At 35.9% G+C, this 21,761-nt stretch overlaps 1 protein-coding gene across 7 annotated transcripts in view; it reads right to left on the reverse strand.

Annotated features, from left to right (window-relative positions):
• Positions 1 to 19,734, reverse strand: part of CCDC66 (coiled-coil domain containing 66) — a 50,651-nt gene extending 30,917 nt beyond the window's left edge. For 4 of the 7 annotated variants that reach the window (XM_043887032.1, XM_043887031.1, XM_043887030.1 and 1 more), the window contains exons 1-8: positions 19,663 to 19,734; positions 17,547 to 17,611; positions 16,851 to 16,876; positions 10,549 to 10,990; positions 8,528 to 8,693; positions 8,239 to 8,342; positions 6,697 to 6,818; positions 5,623 to 5,724 (exon numbers count right to left, since the gene is read on the reverse strand). In XM_043887032.1, the coding sequence (XP_043742967.1) occupies positions 5,623 to 5,724; positions 6,697 to 6,818; positions 8,239 to 8,342; positions 8,528 to 8,693; positions 10,549 to 10,990; positions 16,851 to 16,876; positions 17,547 to 17,611; positions 19,663 to 19,673 (1,038 nt within the window). In that variant the 5' untranslated portion in view covers positions 19,674 to 19,734. Of the gene's footprint in view, positions 1 to 5,622; positions 5,725 to 6,696; positions 6,819 to 8,234; positions 8,343 to 8,527; positions 8,694 to 10,548; positions 10,991 to 16,850; positions 16,877 to 17,546; positions 17,612 to 18,966; positions 18,987 to 19,662 lie in introns of those variants that run through there. The other 3 variants (XM_043887033.1, XM_043887035.1, XM_043887036.1) reach the window with 3 other exon arrangements.
• Between the last annotated feature and the right edge of the window lie 2,027 nt (positions 19,735 to 21,761).

Below are 21,761 nucleotides of genomic sequence, written 5' to 3' on the forward strand. Positions count from 1 at the left end.
AGCTACCAACGGTATTCTACACAGAACTAGAACAAATAATTTCACAATTTGTATGGAAATACAAAAAACCTCAAATAGCCAAAGCAATCTTGAGAAAGAAGAATGGAACTGGAGGAATCAACCTGCCTGACTTCAGGCTCTACTACAAAGCCACAATCATCAAGACAGTATGGTACTGGCACAAAGACAGAAATATAGATCAATGGAACAGAATAGAAAGCCCAGAGATAAATCCACGTACCTACGGACACCTTATCTTCGACAGAGGAGGCGAGAATATACAATGGAAAAAAGACAACCTCTTTAACAAGTGGTGCTGGGAAAACTGGTCAACTACTTGTAAAAGAATGAAACTAGAACACTTTCTAACACCATACACAAAAATAAACTCAAAATGGATTAAAGATCTAAATGTAAGACCAGAAACTATAAAACTCCTAGAGGAGAACATAGGCAAAACACTCTCCGACATAAATCACAGCAAGATCCTCTATGACCCACCTCCCAGAATATTGGAAATAAAAGCAAGAATAAACAAATAGGACCTAATGAAACTTAAAAGCTTTTGCACAACAAAGGAAACTATAAGCAAGGTGAAAAGACAGCCTTCAGAATGGGAGAAAATAATAGCAAATGAAGAAACAGACAAAGGATTAATCCCAAAAATATACAAGCAACTCCTGCAGCTCAATTCCAGAAAAATAAATCACCCAATCAAAAAATGGGCCAAAGAACTAAACAGACATTTCTCCAAAGAAGACATACAGATGGCTAACAAACACATGAAAAGATGCTCAACATCACTCATTATCAGAGAAATGCAAATCAAAACCTCAATGAGGTACCATTACACGCCAGTCAGAATGGCTGCTATCCAAAAGTCTACAAGCAATAAATGCTGGAGAGGGTGTGGAGAAAAGGGAACCCTCTTACACCGTTGGTGGGAATGCAAACTAGTACAGCCACTATGGAGAACAGTGTGGAGATTCCTTAAAAAACTGGAAACAGAACTGCCATATGACCCAGCAATCCCACTCCTGGGCATATACACTAAGGAAACCAGATCTAAAAGAGACATGTGTACCCCAATGTTTATCACAGCACTGTTTATAATAGCCAGGACATGGAAGCAACCTAGATGCCCATCAGCAGACGAATGGATAAGAAAGTTGTTGTATATATACACAATGGAATATTACTCAGCCATTAAAAATAATTAATTTGAATCAGTTCTAATGAGATGGATGAAACTGGAGCCCATTATACAGAGTGAAGTAAGCCAGAAAGATAAACACCAATACAGTATACTAATGCATATATATGGAATTTAGAAAGATGGTAACGATAACCCTATATGCAAGACAGAAAAAGAGACATAGATGTATAGAACAGACTTTTGGACTCTATGGGAGAAGGCGAGGGTGGGATGATCTGAGAGAACAGCATCGAAATATGTATATTATCAAGTGTGAAACAGATCTCCAGTCCAGGTGGGATGCATGAGACAAGTGCTCGGGGCTGGTGCACTGGGATGACCCTGAGGGATGGGATGGGGAGGGAGGTGGGAGGGGGGTTCAGGATGGGGAACCCATGTAAATCCATGGCTGATTCATGTCAGTGTATGGCAAAACCACTAGAATATTGTAAAGTAATTAGCCTCCAACTAATAAAAATAATTGGGGAAAAAAATAAAAATTAAAAATTAAAAAAAAAAAAATTTCATCCTGAGACACATACTAAAAGGAACCCTGACTAGGCAAACAAATTGGGGGAAAAAAAAAGAAACAAAATTGGAGAACTTAACACATTCTGATTTTAAAATTTCCTACAAAGATATGATAATCAAAACACTGACATGGTGGCAATAAAGACAGACACACAGAACAACTGAACAGAATGGAGAGCCCAGAAATAAATCCTTTCATATACAGTTTAATGAATTTTGACAAGGGTGCTAAGATGATTCAATGGGGAAAGAAGAATCTGGTGCTGGGAAAACTGGATATTCACATGCTAAAGAATGAAGCTGGATGCTTACCTTACACCATATGGGAAAATTAACTCAAAAGAGATCAAAGACTAAAACTATAAAACTACTGTAGAAGAAAACATACAGGAAAAAACTCCACAATGTTTGATTTGGCAATGACTTCTTGGATATGACACCAATAGCTCAGGCAAGAACAAAAAAATAGATGAAATGGACATCAAAATGTAAAACTTTTATATATCAAAGGACACTATGAAGTAAGAGAAAAGGCAACTCATGAAATAGAAGAAAATATCTGTAAACTATGTATCTGATAAGGAGTTAATAGCCAGAATATGTAAAGTTCTACAACAAAACAACAGAAAAGAAAATCTAATTAAAAAATGGACAAAAGACTTATAGACATCTCTCCAAAGAAGAAACACAAATGGCCAATAGGCACATGAAAAAATGTTCAACATCATGAGTCATTAGCGAAATGTAAATCAGAACTACACTTAGATTCATTAGGACGGCTATTATGAAAAAGAATAGAAAAAACAAGTGCTGGTGAAGACGTAGAAAAATCAGAACTCTTGTGCACTGCTGACAGAAACAGACAACAGTGAAGCAACTGTGCAAACAGTATAACAATTAAAAATAAAATGTTCAAATTAAAATTGGTAAAAATTTAACATAAAACACAAAGGGACATTCCTGATGGTCCAGTGGTTGAGAATTCACCTGCCAATACAGGGGACATGGGTTCAGTCCCTGATCCAGGAAGGACCCACATGCTGCAGAGCAACTAAGCCCACACACCACAACTACTGAGCCCCCACGGTGCAACTACTGAAGCCCACATGAGCCCTAGCGTCCATGCTCTGCAACGAGAAGCCACCACAACGAGCAACCTGCATACCACACTGCAACTAGAGAACGCCCGCACAGCAACAAAGGCCCAGCACAGCCAAAAAAAAAAGATGAAACATAAAATTACCATATAATCCAGCAACTCTAATTACAGATACATATCCAAAAGAATTGAAAATACAGACGTGGAAAGATTATTTGTACATCAAGGCTCTTAACAGCATTATGTCCAATAGCCAAAAAGTGATAACAATCCAAATGTGCATCAACATTTGGATAAATGGATAAACAAAATGCAGCATTATACATATAATGGAATATTTCAACCTGAAAAAAGAAATTAAATTCTGATACATGATATAATGCGGATGAACCCCGAAAACATTAAGTGGAATATGTCAGACAAAAAAGGACAAATACTGTGTGAGTCCACTTAAACATACTGAGAACAGTCAAATTCATAGAAATAGGAAGTAGAATGGTAGTTGCCAGGGGCTAAGGGGAGGGAGAAATGGGGAGTTACTGTTCAATGGGTACTGTTTCAGTTTGGAATGATGAAAAAATTCTGGAGATAGATGGTGGCAATGGTTGCAAGACAATGTGAATGCACTTAATTCCACTTGAGTGTATACTTAAAAATGATTAATACTGTATTTTTTTCGGCCATATCACATGTCTCGTGGGATCTTAGTTCCCCAACCAGAGACAGAACCCAGGCCCACAGCAGCGAGAGTGCTGAGTCTTACTAACTACTGGACTGATAGGGAAGTCCCCAAATGATTAATTTTATGTTATGTATATTTTACCACCAAAAAAAAGGGTGAAAAATTAGAAGAATATTTTGTTGTCCAACTGCATAACTACAGTCTGGTGGTAGCAATAGGAAGCTAGCAGAAGGATAACCACACTTTCTATCCCATGTTAGAGAGTATGAAAGAATACACTTTTCTTAATAAAAGGCTTCCCAGGGAGGGGTATAGTCATTAGAGAAAGCCAAGGTTTCATGAAAGTGAGGTATTGTCAAAAAGGGTGAGGCTGTAAGTGAAACATTTCTTAGCTACACAAAAAGAAATTTTAAGTTGCAGAGTGTAAAAGAATGTTTAAGTTGAACAACATAGGAAAGAGAATACAGGACCATTCAACTGGGAAAGGAGGAATAAGATTGAGAATCAAGAGGAGGAGAAAGGAAGATGGTGGGAGGACTGACTCCTAACAGCCTCAGGGCTCAGAATGGTCCTGTGCTTTGTAAATTGTAACTACAGCAAACCTTCATTCAACACTTGTTACATCACTGTCTTACATCACTATCCTACGCACTTGATATGCATCAGCTCCTGTTTCAACAAAAGTGGCCTTGATGATTCTGCCTGCAACTGAATTTCTCCTCAGTTACACGAAGATGTTAACTTAATATTCATTCAAATAAAAGAAATGCTTGTGGCTATGGCTGCTATTTATGAAACCAACATCTTTCAAGTATTTAAAGGGGGATTTTTTTTTTTTTTGGTTACCCAGTTAGTTCATGTCCCCTTAGTAATACTTCTCCATTATCTTAACCACATTTATACTAAAATACATTAAAAGCTATATTTAAACAGTAAAAATATGCAAACATAATCATACCCTAATCTTTGGTTGTTCAGTCCTAGATTTAGTATATGTTTTCCTTTCTAGTCTTTCTCCCACTCCCAACCCCTATCTCTGACTCCACAGTGTAAATAACTTTACTGGTTTTCTAGATTACTAAAGAAAACACAAACGTTATCATTAAAAAAGAAAAAAAAATGCAAAATCACCTCAAATGGTTAATTCTTTATTTGCATTAACATCTTATGGATTACTCCCAGATCATAAATGACCTAAAAAGCCACGTAAAATAAGCAACAATAGACAACACAATGACACTTCAGCCAACATTTCAGTAACAGAAATACTTAGTATTTTTAGCATTAAAGTTCTTTTCAATCCTAATGTTGAAAAGTAAATAAGCTTGTAACTAATTCCCAACAATTTCATAAATAGTTTTATTTGTAGTTTTTAGTAGTATCTGCATGCATTAAGTTCTAAATTTTAAAAACTTAGAATTGTCATCCAAAACTACACAACTTTCCAAAATTACTCCCAGCAAGACCAACTTATTGCCTTTTAACAGCTAGTCAAAGTGCTTTTGGGAATACAGAAAAATGTAATTCATATTAATAATTTGAGTGAAAGTCACTCAGTCGTGTCTGACTCTGTGACCCCATGGACTGTCCATGGAATTCTCTAGGCCAGAATATTGGAGTGGGTAGTCTTTCCCTTCTCCAGGGGATCTTCCCAACCCAGGGATCGAATCCAGGTCTCCTGCATTGCAGGGGGATTCTTTACCAGCTGAGCCACAAGGGAAGCCCAATAATTTGAGTAGCCTATAAAGTTATTTGATGTAGGGAAGTCAGTCCCATATGAAGCAGAAAAAAGCTGCCACGCAAACAACCTAAATGGATGCATTCTGTAAGAAATCTACCAGTACTGAAAATTTCTATCACCAGAATGATATCTTTAGGTTACTACCTTATTTTCAGAATGCATTTGTTAAATGTAAATTGTTCACTTGGAAGGAAAAAAAAGAAATAGTTGATAACTTTTTAAAAAAAATTTAAGGAGCATGTTGTACTCAGTAAAGTTAACAGATAATTCTTTAAAAAAAGAGTACTGAGATTCACTTCTTCAAGGAAAATACATTATACAGCAATCGATGGGAAAGGGTTTATATATTTACAATAATAACACTTAGAACTTACCTGTAAAGTCTGACTAGCTCGAGGCAGTGAGGGCCCATCAGCATGGATCACCATTACCTGACTGGGAGACTGTGACAGAATGCTAGAAGAGCAGGCAGAAGTCTAAAAATAAGTTGAAAAACAAGGGTACTTTTTTGTCTAATATTGAACACATACTGAATTTAAAGTCCCTGAAGCACTCCCTGAGGGACACACAGTATATACTTCTGTTTGCTAAGCAATCACTTATGTTTGACTTGATAACCTTGTAATGGATAACACATGGTCAGTGGTAGAATTTTGTGGTCATGTAAAACATCAAGCCAACAAAGGTCCGTCTAGTCAAAGCTATGATTTTTTTTAGCAGTCATGTATGGATGTGAGAGTTGGACTATAAAGAAAGCTGAGTGTCGAAGAAGTGATGTTTTTGAACTGTGGTGTTGGAGAAGACTCTTGAGAGTCCCCTGGACTGCAACGAGATCCAACCAGTCCACCCTCAAGGAAATCAGTCCTGAATATTCATTAGAAGGACTGATGCTGAAGCTGGAACTCCAATACTTTGGCCCCCTAATGCGAAGAACTGACTCATTGGAAAAGACCCAGATATTGGGAAAGATTGAAGGCGGGAGGAGAAGGGGATGACAGAGGATGAGATGGTTGGATGGCATCACTGACTTGATAGACATGAGTCTGAGTAAGCTCTGGGAGCTGGTGATGGGACAGGAAGTCTGATGTGCTGCAGTCCATGGGGTCGCAAAGAGTCGGACACGACTGAGCTGAACTGAAAAAATCATGGAGATCTCTTAGAGGAGCCTCAAGGAGGTGCCAGGAACCTCCATACTCACCTACAATATAGTAGACTTATATTACAGTATATAGTAAGATTATTTATAGGATGCAGAGTAGTTGAGGACATACTTTAAAATAATATTTTATTTTTTTTAATAATATTTTAAAACATCAAACACAGAGTTAGCTTTTTAAAAAATGAATAAGCTTCAAAAATAAGCTTTATGACATAAACAACGCTTAGCATTAAAAAACTGCAGTCAAGGTATCTTACATTCCATAAATGCCTGATTTTTATGCTCTTACCTTAAACTGATCCAGAATTTGAAGTTTTTCCCATTCTATTTTATCACTTTCAGATTTTTTCCATGGATTATTCCATTTTTCAGAAGCTTCCTTTTCTTTCTTCTTTAAAGCAACCTGTTCATCTGTAAATAATGTCCTTTTTTAAAAAATATGTAAAAACTGTAAAAAAAAAATCACGTAAACAAATCATGACCTTCTTAAAGAGTGCAGATGTTTAAGAAGATCTACTCAAAATTGTTTTTGAGAAAAGAGGTTAACTCACAAGACACAGAGAATTCTGAGAGATATGAAATAAAACATTTAATCAGAAACAAATTTAAGTATGGCATAAATGAATGTAAAATGTTTTACTATAAATAAGGAACAATTTTTCAGAACATATTTTATATTATGCTAATTATGTGAGGTTCTATTCTTTGGTAATGTTCACTCAATTATTACTGACAAGACTTAAAAGGCTAGAACACTGAATTCAGAAAAACTGGGTTCAAATTGAAGGCCAACCACTTTCCTGCTGTGTGACTGTGGGAAAACTGACGTTCACGCCTCTAAACCCACGTTTTTACTTCACAAGATGAGGTTAATAATAGTGCTTATTCTCAGTACAGGGCCTCATACAAAGTATTTTTAAAATGTCAGGCACTATTATTCATAACTGCTGAAGAGTAAAACACATAAAATCATGTGTCCAAATTTATATCAAAACATTTGAATTATGATATAAACACACATCCGATCTCCAAATCTTTTGATACCACTACTATACATTTATTTAATTTCTTCACTCTTCTATTACTTTGACTTCCAATGGCAATTCACTCCCAGTTTCTTCTGCTTATCTCTTTTTCTAGATCACCTGTCCTGGCAGGACTATGACTAACTAGAAACTTTCCAGTTCAGTGGACAATGAATTCCACCTTCATGCTTTTAGTAGTACAACTATTTCTAAGAAGTACAACTATTACTTCAGTATTTTTCAAGCTCTCGTACCTGTACCCTAAGTCTAACCCAAGAAGTAACAGGAGTTTCTTAGTTATTATCTTAGTTACCTGAAAATCCAGCTTAACACAAATTATATTTTATTATGATATCCAGAGACTGCAAGAGAGAAATAAGCTTGTTTTTGCAGGGGATATACTGATTGATATCCTACTGATGAATGTTGATTAGAAAGTTTTAATTTTTGAAATATTTTTAAACAAAATCATTTTCAACCTACAAAATTTCTGTAATGGAAAAATAAGAAAATGGATTCTCAGGAAATGAGAAATGTTTAGAAACCTTTGTTTGAGCTCCAGAATGATAATGATATTAATGTTCATCTTTGGATGAATACCACAGAGCACTAAAAAAATAAAAGACATAACATAATGGAATGTGAAATCATAAAGTTTATTGTGCCATTTGCAGAGAACTAATCTAGATGGTGAATGATATAAAACAAAGTTTTGGATAATATACTGAAATATATATTTCATCCTCAATATATATTCCTTAGACAACAAAACTATTAATATAATAAAAGGTGCAGTAATTACCTACCAAGCTCTTTCCTCCACTGGGCTTTTTTTGCTTCCAACAAACTTCTATCACGTTCTCTTTCTCCCAGAGTACTGAATATGTCAGCTGGTTTCCATACATTCTCTCTAAGACAAACATAAAAAAATAACAGAAACCTTATTATACATTTCTATAAACTTACTCCATAAATATTAAGTAATGAAACATTAAATAGCTCTAGTCTTCAGAATAAATATTTCACATACAAACCAAGGAAAAGTAAAATCATATTCCCAAGATGACCCCACAGTAACAGATAAGAGTTACATACGTGGAAATTTTCTGCTCACACTGATTAGATGTCACCTGATCTTTATTTAAAACAGATTTACTTTCATCCTGAATAGATGAAACAGTCTCAGCTTTTTGGAGGAGTCCCATGATGTTTTCGTTCTTTGGCTGATCAGGAATATTGTTTAAATTTAGACTATACTGACCTACGAGGTAAAATGCATGTTTTAAAATTAATACTAAAATTGCAGAATGATAATGATATTAATGTTCATCTTGGGATGAACACCAAAGAGCACTAAAAAAAAGAGACATAACATAAAGGAATGTGAAATCATAAAGTTTATTATGCCATTTGCAGAGAACTACTCTAGATGGTGAATGATATAAAACAAGGTTTTGGATAATATACTGAAATATATATTAGTCACTCAGTCGTGTCCAACTCTTTGCAATCCCATGGATTGTAGACTACCAGGCTCCTCCGTCCATGGGATTTTCCAGGCAAGAGTACTGGAGTGGGTTGCCATTTCCTTCTGAGGAGGATCTTCCCAACCCAGGGATCGAACCCGGGTCTCCCACATTGTAGGCAGACATATTACCATCTGAGCCACCAGGGAAGTCCCTGGAAACTGAGTCTCAGAGGTTAAATGGCCCAGAGGTATGGCCATAGCCATACAAACTTTTATTTCAACTAAGAAAACAAGCAACAATAATCAAGGAAAAAACTTCCATTTACTCTTGCCAACAATACTTTTACAAATAATATAAATAACACAAATCACAACTTAAAGGAGAATAAATGCAAATAGATTTAGGGAAAAAAACTCATTACCTTGTCCTTATTTTTCTCATTTAGCTGGGAAATCAATCACTGCAGAACTTTTCCATGGACTATTGTATATATCTATTCCAAATATTTTATATAGGGCACATATGCTTGGCTCAAAAAATTCTTTACCATTGAGCCACCTGGGAAGCCTTAAAAGCAACTATACTCCAATAAAAATTAATTTAAAAAAAAGGACTTCCCTGGTGGTCCAGAGGGTAAGACTCTGAGCTCCCAAAGCAGGGGACCCAGGTGCAATCCCTCCTCAGCGAACTAAATCCCACAGCCCAACTAGAGATCCTGCACTTCACAACTAAAAAACAGACTGAAGATCCCATGTGTCACAACTAAAACAGTGCAGCCAAATAATTACACAAAAATATTTTTAAAATAATAAACTTTTAAAAACTTTTAAAGATAAAGGTTAGCACTCTCACTTTACAAAGAATAATCTACCCCAAGAGGAGGTAAATTACTCCATTTTGAGCCCCACAGAAATGTTAAGGAGCTACCTGGTCCCCAAACCAGTTGTGGTCCCTCTTTCTGGTGACTGTTAATTTTATTTTTATTTACGTCACCATTGCCTAACAAAATTCTAATAATATTTCTACTCATAGCCACAATTCCTTAGCTTAAAGCTGAAACTAGAAGGCTTTTAAAAATATAATGCAATGCCCTAATTAGTAAAATAGAAGGCATATAATACTCTACTACTTCCAAGTCAGTGTTTTACACCGGTTATAAAGATACTGCTGTCAATTCTTAGCAAGGACTGAGGGTCAGGAAGAGCGAAAGCCAGGCCAGGAAAATAATCCTTTTCAGCAACTCGTGTCTAATTTCCATAGCAAAATTCTCATCATTTTTCACTAGAAATACTATAGTAATTTTTTTTGAACATTTTACATATTTTTCATCTAAGTAAAGCCTGCTAATATTCTAAAATTAGCACAGCAGCTTTCTTTCTGTACTAACATCTAGATGCACAAAGCTGAATTTCTTAAGGCTATGGTACATGAGAATAATATTCTTAGCATTAATGTTAAATAAAACATGGCATATTTTAACTATAAGAGTAATTCTGCATATGAGAGAATGTCTTCTAAACAAATATTTATTTTAAAACTTCATGCACTAAACTAGAATTTAAGAGGCAGTTATATAAAATACAATGAAACTTAAGTCCTAAAACACTTACATATTGATAAAATATTAAAATTTTAGAAAAATCTTACTTGTTTCCTCCTGCTTTTCATTCTCAGTCAGGGTAAGAGATTTACTTCCTTGGTTTACAGTCATCAGAATTCGTCGTAGTTGGTCTTCTGTTAGACACACCAAACCGCTCTTTCTATTTTCAGCTGTGATGTGCTTTCTGCAAGGCTTCTGTTTAGCTACTACAAATGTATTCGTGGTGTTTCTAGTCTTCTGTATATTAGAGGGTGGAAATGAAATATCTTTCTCGGTATGAAGACTGTCTTTGTCTGCAAACTGTTTGCATAAATCCTTAGTGGGTGAAAAAGTCATACTATTTTTTTCACCTTTTACCAGTGAAATTTCTGAACCAATTCTTTTCTTTTGCAAAAATTTTTCACTCCTGACACAAGTATTTTGTGATTTTAGAATGTATCCAGTTTTAGTTCGTAAAGGATATTTTGCAATCTTGGTTTTATTTCCCATCTGTTAAAACAACAGAAATTTATTATTTATAATAGCATATGAAAAATCAACAATTATCTCTATATAATCAATGATAAGTCAGGATTCAAAACTTTTTTCCCTCCATTTTGCCAGTCAGGTAATATACCCGTAGAAACTCACACTTAACCTTTGCAAATCTTCACCTGAAATCTTTAACAACTGGAAATGATTATTTTATTTCAGGATAATGAAGATTACAAAACAATTTTAATTTTGGTTGTTACAATCCATTCCACTTCAGCTTTGAATCTCATGTCAGCATTATAACACCCACAATACCTTTGTCTTTACAGGCATTTACAGACCTTTAGGTTACCAGCCCTTATTCCTTGAAAATCTTAGCTGGTGGGTCACCATCCCTCTCTCTAACCTAACTCCTATCTTAACTACTGGTGCTTTCACATTGTTTGAATACCCTCACTTCCCTGGACTCTGCTCCTATATGCTTATCAGACCATGCTACCTCAGTTACTTATTCCCACAGTGGTATCTTATACTGACTTTGTAACTACCCATAACTGTAACCTTTCATAATCACAATTTCAACAAGAAACTCCAATCATAGACCTTAGCACTCGTCAATCCCTCTACATCAGACATTACTCCTTCAAATTTTACATGGCTCATTCAATAACCACCTTCAAATCAGGGGTCCAACATGACTGGCTCATGGAAGTCTTCTCTGAACACTCTTATTAAAAATTGCAGGCTTACTGCTCTAAACTCACTCCCACCTCGCTACTCCCCATTTTCCCAAGACTACTGTTCCCGACACCACCCTTATGGCAGAAAGCTCCAATACTTTGGTCACCTGATGCGAAGAACTGACTCACTGGAAAAAAGCCTGCTACTGGGAAAGACTGAAGGCGAGAGGAGAAGAGGATGAGAGGATGAGATGGTTGGATGATATCAGACTCAATGGACATGAGTTTGAGTAAACTCCAGGAGTTTGTGATGGACAGGGAGGCCTGGCATGCTGCAGTCCATGGGGTCACAAAGAGTTGGACATGACTAAGCAACTGAACTGAACTGTGCCCCTTCCCTTTCTCTCCTTTATTTTGCTCTATATCACCTTTTGGTATTGCAATATTCTATATTTGATTATTTTCTGCCCATTCCACCTTTTTCTAATTTAAACTCCACACGACAAAGATTTTTGTTTGCTTTGTCCCCTGTTGTGTGCCCAGTATCTGAACAGTGAGTGGAACAGGGTAGGTTTAAGGAAATTTTGTTGAGCGATTATCTTCGACTACACCATTTAAAGACCGAATTTTTTATCTCTCATCCCCAAGTTAGTGTCCCTTTCCAAAATATCTAATTTTTGTAGCACTGCTGTTCTAATCTTTCAGATCAGTAACCATGGGGTCATATTTGATTCTTTATTTTCCTTCAAGGTGTTCGTTAGTTTACCAGCAAATATTGGTCATTTCTTCCTTCCAAATGTCTTTTTCTCCCCTTTTATATGACAATAAATCTAAATTGAGGTTTTCATTACCAAACTATTACAGCTTGCTTATCTCAAATCTATCTCTTATCTAACCCACTGTACATTTCTGCAGACACATCTAACAGAAAGTAATTCAACAGTCATTCAATCAATATTAAGTGTAGTTCTTTAGGTGATCAACACTAAGAAAAAGATGCCAAAGGCATAAAATGAGTAAGACAAAATTCCTGCTGTCAAGGAGTAGGGTAGATACCACATGGCTTTCATCTGGCTTATCATATCTCAAATCTCCTTACTTTCAAAAATTACATAATACATAACCACACTTTTACTCTACTTTTCAAAATGTACCATATCATCAGCAGCAAAATTTCTTATTATCCTCTTCATCCCACGTACAGCCTTTTATCCCAGGCTTTAAGACTTTCGATAATACTAATAGCACAATCTAACATGCTCCTTTACCCTCCTATCACTATGGCTATTTTTATATAACTAATTCTTTCAATGAAAAGTGACCAATTTAAACCTACTGCAAATTAGGCTGGGTGGCAACTAGGATGAACTGAAGAGCACTTATCCGTCTAAAGCAGGCAGCCACCAGTCAGAAGCAGCTTACATTGACAAACAGGAATTTGAGTCTACTTACTAGATCATCCAGTATTTCAAGAGAACCAAAAATGCCATGTTTTACCTTAAAGTTCCAATTTTTAGACAGTCACAATTCATTCTAGTTTTTGAAAATCACTGTGTTAAGCAAATTATCAGCAGACTGCACATAGCTTACAAGGCTGAGCCCTACACCCCAATCTCCAACTATACAGCTATTACTACTACCCACTCTTCTTTGACTCATACTGATGTTTTTGGGATCATGAACAGTTGAGCATTTCAGTTCTCTACTCAGTTTCTGACTCAAACTGCTAAGAAGTATAGTGTATGCCATTAATGTATCTTAAAAATTTCTTACTTTTGTCCCCTTCTTTATATTCTGATAACCAGCATACTTCAGGGTCTCATAAAACTCTTCCTGGACTAAAATAACTAGCTCTAAGTAGTGTTCCTGTTATGATAATCTGTCCTTCACAGAACTGCCCAAAGCCCATTCTTACAACACAAATCCTATCTAGTCTACTTTTCAAAACAAGTAAGTTCAATCCCTTTGAATATACATTTAAACCCCTCACAATTGTAACCACCCTAAGTTTTATGTTGTACACTCCCTGCTGATATACACACTAGCCCCAAAGACAAATTATGGTTTGTACTTTGGTATTTTGCCTGCTATTTCCTTTGAGTTTAGAATATACTTCTCTACTACTTTCACTATGAATATTTCCCTCATCTCTTAAGTTTTAACTAAAGAGTCAGCTCATTTATGAAGTATTCCCTGTCTCCTCAAACCACAAAGGACTGCTCTTTGAAAAGTTTTTTCTTTTTATAACTCTAGTATGGTACACATTTTATTTTACTTGTAATATATAGTTATTTACTGAACTGACAGTCCTGCTTTTAAGAAACATGGACTAGGTGTTACTTCTTTTTCTCTCTCAGAGTCACAGAACAAATACAGTCAAGAATGTAGCTATACACACGTAGTGGAGTTTCACAGCTGCAGTAACTTCTTTTAAACAGAAACCTATTAATTGTGGCCCCAATTTAACTAGAACTATTTTGCCACAGTCTACTTATACCAGAAATAAATACAGAAAAAAATCACCTAAAAGTATTTAATGAAAAAGTGGGGTAGCAATGTCTGGCATGAGATCAATAAACACTCAGCTCAATCCTGAATATGTTTGTAGCTTAATACCTGAGAAGAGTAATGAGAGAAAGCAGCAAAAAATCATGAACTATCAAATAAATATTCTATTACGTTCAAGTTACTTAACAGGAAAAAGTAATCTAGCCCATATCATTTTTTTTTTTTTTTTTTTTTTTTTTTTTTAAACATTTATTTTTATTCATTTGGCTGCATAGAGTCTTAGTTGTGGCATGTGGGATCTAGTTCCCTGACCAGGGATCGAACCCAGCCCCCCTGTATCAGGAGCGCAGAGTCTTAGCCACTGGACCACCAGGGAATTCCCTAGCCCATATCATTTTCAGGGTGTTTACTGGATCAGATGAATTTTAATTATCAAGTAGGGTATTAATGTCATAAACATTTCTATGTAGCATGTTGCTCTTTACCTAAATTTAAAATTTTTTAGATGTTTTAATTGTACCAATATTTTTCATAATATTAAAAAAGATATAAAGACAGGGTCCAATGCATTGAACACTGGTCGACTTCAGAATTTATGTGGAACCAGGATCCCAACGTCAGAAAGATTCAGAGAGAATTAATATTTTAAAATATAAAACATGCTACCTAGCACTAATACTGTATGCATCTATTAGTGTGGCATTATTCTGATTCTCACACATAGAAATATCTGCAAACAATTTTTTAATGTTTTATATTTCAATTAATTGTGAGATATTTTTATGACTTTATACATTACCCATGACACTGAATCATTAATATTTCTCTCATTTCTCTTCCTATAAAAGCTAAAGAAATTAGACTGGCAACCATATTTATTTCATATTCATTCCCACAGATTAAAGAAAAATGCAGGAGAGATTTTGAAAAAATTACAGTACTCAGACTACAGCGTGTTAAACTTGATGATGGGCTAGAGCTCACAGTGTTTAAAGAGCACACTATGAACATGACCGTAACTCAACTGAGGAGAAGATGAAAAAAGGACTGCAGGCAGTACGGCCACTCAGGAGCTAACCCTAATAGAAGAAAAGCAAAGCACTATGATGAGTGAATTTATGAACAACTTACAGAAGAGAGAAATCAATATATAGCTGCAGAATTGAGATTTATGAAACTTAGGTTGCATCAGTGCTTTCTTCCAGCTTTACTGAGGTTTAATAGGTGTACAATTTGATATAAGTATACAATGTGAAATAATTACCACAATCAAGCTAATTAACATATCCACCACCTCACATAGTTACCATGCATTAGTATTTTGGTGTCCCCAAAGCAAGAGGAGTAAAACAATCTGTTTTAATTCAATAAATAAATATCTAGACCCCTAAAAGAATTTTGAAAGGATTTTACCAAAAGTCCAAGACTAGTAACTTTATTACAGGCATAAAAGGGGATCTCCGGATGTCCCAAGTTGGTTAAAAAGATAATGAAATGTCTTCACAAATGTACTGACAATAACATATCCATGAAGGACACAACTGAAGAGGGAATATGTACAAGAAAATAGAGGCCAGGGGAAGACACAAGTCAACTATTACAGGTAGTCTAGTTTGTTTTTAAATCTAGGAACTTGAAAAGGAGTACTGTATTTGTTACTGTGACTCAAATAAAAACAATTGTTGCAATATTTTAGGGCAGAAAAAGATTTTGCAATTAAGGGAACACACAAGGTATGCATATACTGTGTATATGTAACAATTTTTATAGGTAGCTTGTGGAATTACTTAGACCATAGTCACCCATTTACCAAGTAACTGATAAGCTGGGAACTCAAGCATCTTCTCCACTTTGATTAAACCTGGAAACCAAAGCCACCAAGGGTTCAGAATTGATAAGTACCACATCACCCAAACTGGGCTCTACTCGAGATATGGAAAAACAGACTTTGAGATGCTGCAAAATAAAGGGGGCTACAGAAACTTATGGAGGAGAATAGAAATTTCTGCTGTTTAATGGGAAAAGGAATGGGAAACAAGAAGTGATATCAAAATTTTGAAGTGGTAATGTATTCTGCAGAAAACGGCACTGTGTGTTCCTGATAAGGAAAAATAATTGAAAAGGAAAATTATCATTTAGCTTAAGTGTAACCTCTTAGACTAAGAAGCTAAATGCATTTAAGATTTTGTCAACCAAATACATCCATTTGGTGTGGGAAAATGGAATCTGAGTATGAAAAAAGAACTTTGTTTAAAAGTCTGTTTTTAAAGATCTCAGGAGTTACACTGTCCAGTACAGTAGTTACTAAATTGAAATTAAAAATAAAATACATGAATTAACAATTAACTTCCTTAACCACACTGGTCACATTTTAAGTCCTTAACAGCCACACATGGCTAGTGGCTGGCTGCCATATTGGACAGCACTGATTTTATAATGTTTCCATCACTGCAGGAAGTGCTACTGGACAGGACTGATCTGGAGAAAGAAATTCTAGAAGTCCTTTTGAACTGAAAAATTACAATTCCATTTCTGTGAAAGGATCAGCTTGAAAGCAAGCAAACAGTAACTTTTCATCATCACTCCAAATCCTTTATGATAGTTTGACAGGAATTATTTTCAAACCACTGTAAAGTGAATTGCATTTTACATTTGAAAACAAGTCAGGTCAAAGTCATTTGGCTTACCTTTCCAGAAATTTTTGATTTATGGTCTACAAAAGAAAAAAAAATTACTAAACTATCAACCAAAAACATACTAAGGCAGTCACAAAAGAAAATTTTAATTAACATTGTTTTAAGAAGATATTAACTAAAAATATTAACCCCAAAAAACATTAACTTTAGATATTAAATGTTTTAACTTTTACAGTGTGGTTCAAACAGTTCTATTTCATTTTCGTTCACTTTCCAAGGTAAAACTACAAACAGTTTAGAGAAAAAGAAAATACTCTGAATGAGAAGAGTACCAAAGCATACTCTGAGTTTTAAAACTAATACTAAAAATGACTTTAAAACTATGGTCTTATTATAAATTGAATTTTCTCAAATAATACATTGTTTACATGCACAGAACATAAATACATAAATTTCACCTAGATTACTCATTGGACAATAAGCATGTTTGCTACATACAAACAAAGAGATGTTACATATGAAATATACTGGAACATTAAATTATATGAATAAATACGGACAGTAGTAACCAATGATGTGATCTGACTCTATTTGGCTAAAAATAAATTTGAGAAAGTTAGGGAAACCAGTTTTTTTCAAAGTATCATTTAAATATTCTACTACAAGCAAAAAAACCTGTTACAAAATAATACATTTTATGTAGGAATTTAAAAGTTTATATTTTAGATTTCCAGTAACATAGCATACCATATGGAGATAATATAAGCTTGGTTTTTCCATTCAGTAATTCCGTTTCAAGCTTTAAACCATCTCTGCAAAATAAAAGAAAGTTGTCTGTCATTTTTAAGAAACAGCAACATTTTAAATAGCCAGAAGTGTTCATTTGAACCTTGAAAGTAAATTTGTTCTTTGGAATTAATACAGGAACCTTGTAAATATTAAACCATTTTTTAAAAAATTTGTTTGTGTTCAATTTTTTAAATTGAGGTATAATTGAAATCATTCTTTTAATTTAAAACATTTTTCAATTCAAGATAAAATTTAAAACTACATAGAAAAAAATTCTTGAAACTTTCCTACAAAGAATTTATCATATTCAACCTGAAACTTCTTTTTGTTCAGTTCAGCTGCTCAGTCATAAAGGAATAAATTAGTCTGGTTATTCTAACATCATTTAATTCTTTTAACTCTAGACTGGAAAAAAAAAAATAATGCTGTTAGGAAATTCCTCACCTATGTTAAAGGAGCAAAACCTCTAGTTACTATTTATTAGTTTCATAATGGTCTCATGACTAACACATTCTATGGCCTAGTAGAGCAGTATTTGGAAGTGAACCTGTAAGAGTGTCACCAGGATTATAAACTGCTTGAGCATGGAGTTTTATTTTGAATATTTCAACTAATACACATTCAGACTTGGTGATGCTTTTTAAAGTATCACAGCAATACACCTATATTTTCCCCCTGTACTTTATCTGTTCCTGTCAAATTCAAGACTAAAAAGTAACAGTAGTTACTGTCAACGAAAACTGCACGTTTGTTAAAGTCCTAATAAAAATTTCACTAAAACCAAAAGCAGCAGTACAGTTATTATAATATTTCAGTAAGGTGAGGAGGGCAGGATAGAGGAAGGGAAGAAGTAGGTCAGTATCAACAGGGACAAAAATGATGTCCACAGTAAAAAAAATTAAACCCAGCAGACCAAAAAAAGGGAATAGGAAATTTGCTGTGATGCTAAAGTGGGGGAAATCAGACGACCTCAATTTACGATTAACATAAAACACTGGAAAGAATGGGTTTTAAGGGTTTCCCGGTTGCACAGTTATAAACAGTTCATGTTAACATTGGTGAAATTTAAACAAAAGACTTTGAATTAAATTGTAAAGTACGTTTATTCAGTCCTACTGCACTGCAAACGCCTTCAAGGGCTGTCTTATTTATTTGCTATCCCTAGATTCTATTTGCTAAATGAGGTGCATGTGTGTAAGTTTGGTGACTTTTCATCTTCTTAAAATATCAAACTTCCCAATCATGAAAACCATGTAACGGTCCTTTTTATTCGGCTTCCCTGATGGCTCATACGATAAAGAAACTGCCTGGAATACTGGAGACCAGGGTTCAATCCCTGGGTCAGGAGAGTCCCCCGGGGAAGGGAACGGCAACCCACCCTAGTATTCTCGCCTGGAGGATCCCATGACAGAGGAGCCTGGAGGGCTATAGTCCATGGGGTCGCCATGCAACGGTCCTTTTTATTTACTCAACCACTGTCTCCTGGAGAAGGAAATGACAACCCATTCCAGTATGCTTGCCTGGAGAATCCCATCGACAGAGGAACTTGGCAGGCTACAGTCCATGGGGTCACAAAGATTCGAACATGACTGAGTAACTAACCACCACCATCTAATGAGGGCCTATGAGCTGTCAAACACAAATGATCCATGGCTCCTCGAGAAGCCTCGGCTTTTTGCACTGCAGGCGCTAAGCTTCTCTGGGCACTCCAACATTGCAAAAAAAAAAAAAACCCACGACAGGGACGCAAAGCACCAGAGCCTGGGCCAGGATTTCTCCCGGGGAAACTGCTAAGCTTTATCTCTCCACCTGCCCTCACTTTTTACCTCCTCTCATGCCTCTCCTCCTTCTCCCTCCTGAGATACAGGAGGAAGCGAAAAGGAGAGACGGACAGTTTTCACGCGAGCTATTAATTTGAAAAGTAAAAGGCCGACCCAGCCCCTTGCCCCTTTCCACTTCAGGGAGCTGGCACTGCAGCTGGGGACGACACAGGACTGGAAGGTTCCCCGCGAAGGACTCCAAGGGTCAATTAAGTCTCGCCCTTCCACAGACGACCTTTCTCTCCCCATCTTACCCCAAGTTCATGGCCTGACCTCCCCGCGCTCTCCACAGGACGCTCAAGCCCCTTGTGTACGCCGGTTGCTGCCGTCGCTCAACAAGCACTACGCCGATTGGATACAGTGATGCCGGCGAGCTAGGAGAGCGGGCCAATCAGGATTGAGTATACTGGCGCCTGCGCTTGGGGGCGAGGCTCCAAGAGCACTGCCCTTTCGCTCCACCTGGGGTTTGTGGTCCAGATTCTAGAATGGTGTTAGTTCTTAGCTGGGGAATTGCAGCCCCTAGAGTTCACAGAGAGGACTCAGAGAAGTGCGTCAGCTCAAGTGGAGGTGGCAAAAGTAGGGAGAAACAAAAAGCATTAACATTGTTGAAATTAACATTTGCTATATTGTACATTTGGAAGAGAGGCTTATTTTAGTGTAAAATAAGTTAGGGAGGGGGTACTGGATGGGGAAGATCCTCTGGAGAAGGAAATGGCAACCCACTCCAGTATTCTTGCCTGAGAAATCCCATGGACAAGGGGAGCGTGGTGGGCTACAGTCCATGGGGTCGCAAAAGAGTCAGACATGATTTAGCGAATAAACAACTGGAGGGAGACTCCTAGAGCAGGTTCCTGATATATCTTATTTCTAGCTGTGACCACGGCGTGAAGCCCAGTGCTCTTCGTAAACTGCAGCAACAACTGCAAGTGCTAAATAGTGCCATACCTGGATCTAAGGGCCTTGTGTGTCTTATTTAAGCTTTACCACTTTATCCCTGAGGCACTGAGAGGTCCAGGAACTTGCCTAAGGTCACTTATCAAGCGTTGTAACCGGAGAGTCCTCTTTTCAATCTAGTGTTACAGGAGCCTCCTATTCATCCTTCAAACCTCAGTTTAAATATCACTTCCTCCATGGAGCTGGAGGAATTCTCTAGTGGGTAAATTAGGAGCCCAGTCTCTGGACTTCCCATTCCCTACCCTTTCAATCAGGGTACTAACACATTTTAGATCTTGTGTCAGGGAGAGCCTCTGAGGAACACACTTGGTTTTTGACTACTCTATGCTCACAGCACTTAGAACTGAACAGTATAGAAAGTAAATATTTGTTAAGTGAATGAACAGCATAAATTTTTAATGGCAACAACTTTATTAAATTTGGCGATGCTATTTCATGATGAAGATGCCCCTAGACATAATGAAGGTACTAAAAGTTTATGAATTTTTTATCTATCTTTTCTTAAATGATTTTTAAAGACAGTTGTAATAAATGTGGCACACTGACTTCTTATGGTCCATTCAATAAAAACTGAAAGACATCCTTGAATATTCATTTATGTATTGGGTCTGTGGAAAATAAACTTAGAAACATTTGATAATTTATTTGATTAAATTAACAGATACCCATGTATATTTGATCCTCTGTTGTTTTTGTTTTAATAAAAGACATCTGTGCATGGGGGAAAAAAAGCTAAAAGGATTTAAACCAACATGTTAGCAGAAGTATTTCTGGTAACATAACATAACATAGTATGACTTCTAAAATTTTGTTTCTAACTTTCATTATTATGAAAATGTTTAAACGAAAACAAGAATAGTTCAATGAACACCCTCTACCTAGATGTTACATTTGTTAATATTTTGCTACATTTGCTTTTTCTCTTTGCACATAGACAGACACACACATATACCCACATCCTTACCAGTTTATAGGTACATGCATGTACATACTCACCTTTTTTTTTTGCATCACTATTTGCAAGTAAGTTACAGACATTAACACTTGGCCCGTAAACATGAAAGCATGTATTACTAAGAATAAGATCTAGCCACAGTGTTAAGAAAATTATCAATTTTATGATAATATGGAATGTTCCAATTCCCCATCTAATTTTCCCCACTTGTTCTAGGAATACATTCTATATAGGTGAAGGGAATTAAGAAATAAAAACCTCTAGTTATAAAATAAATAAGCCACATGGATATAATAAACAGCATAAGGAGTATGGTCAATAATATTGTAGTAACTTTTAATGGGAACAGATCGTTACTAGACTTACCACATTGATAGTTTCATAATGTATGCAAATATATAAAATCACTATGTAGTATACTTGAAAGTTATAGAATATTATATA

This window comes from Cervus elaphus, chromosome 24 (assembly GCF_910594005.1).
Source record: "Cervus elaphus chromosome 24, mCerEla1.1, whole genome shotgun sequence".
Taxonomy (NCBI): Eukaryota; Metazoa; Chordata; class Mammalia; order Artiodactyla; family Cervidae; genus Cervus; species Cervus elaphus.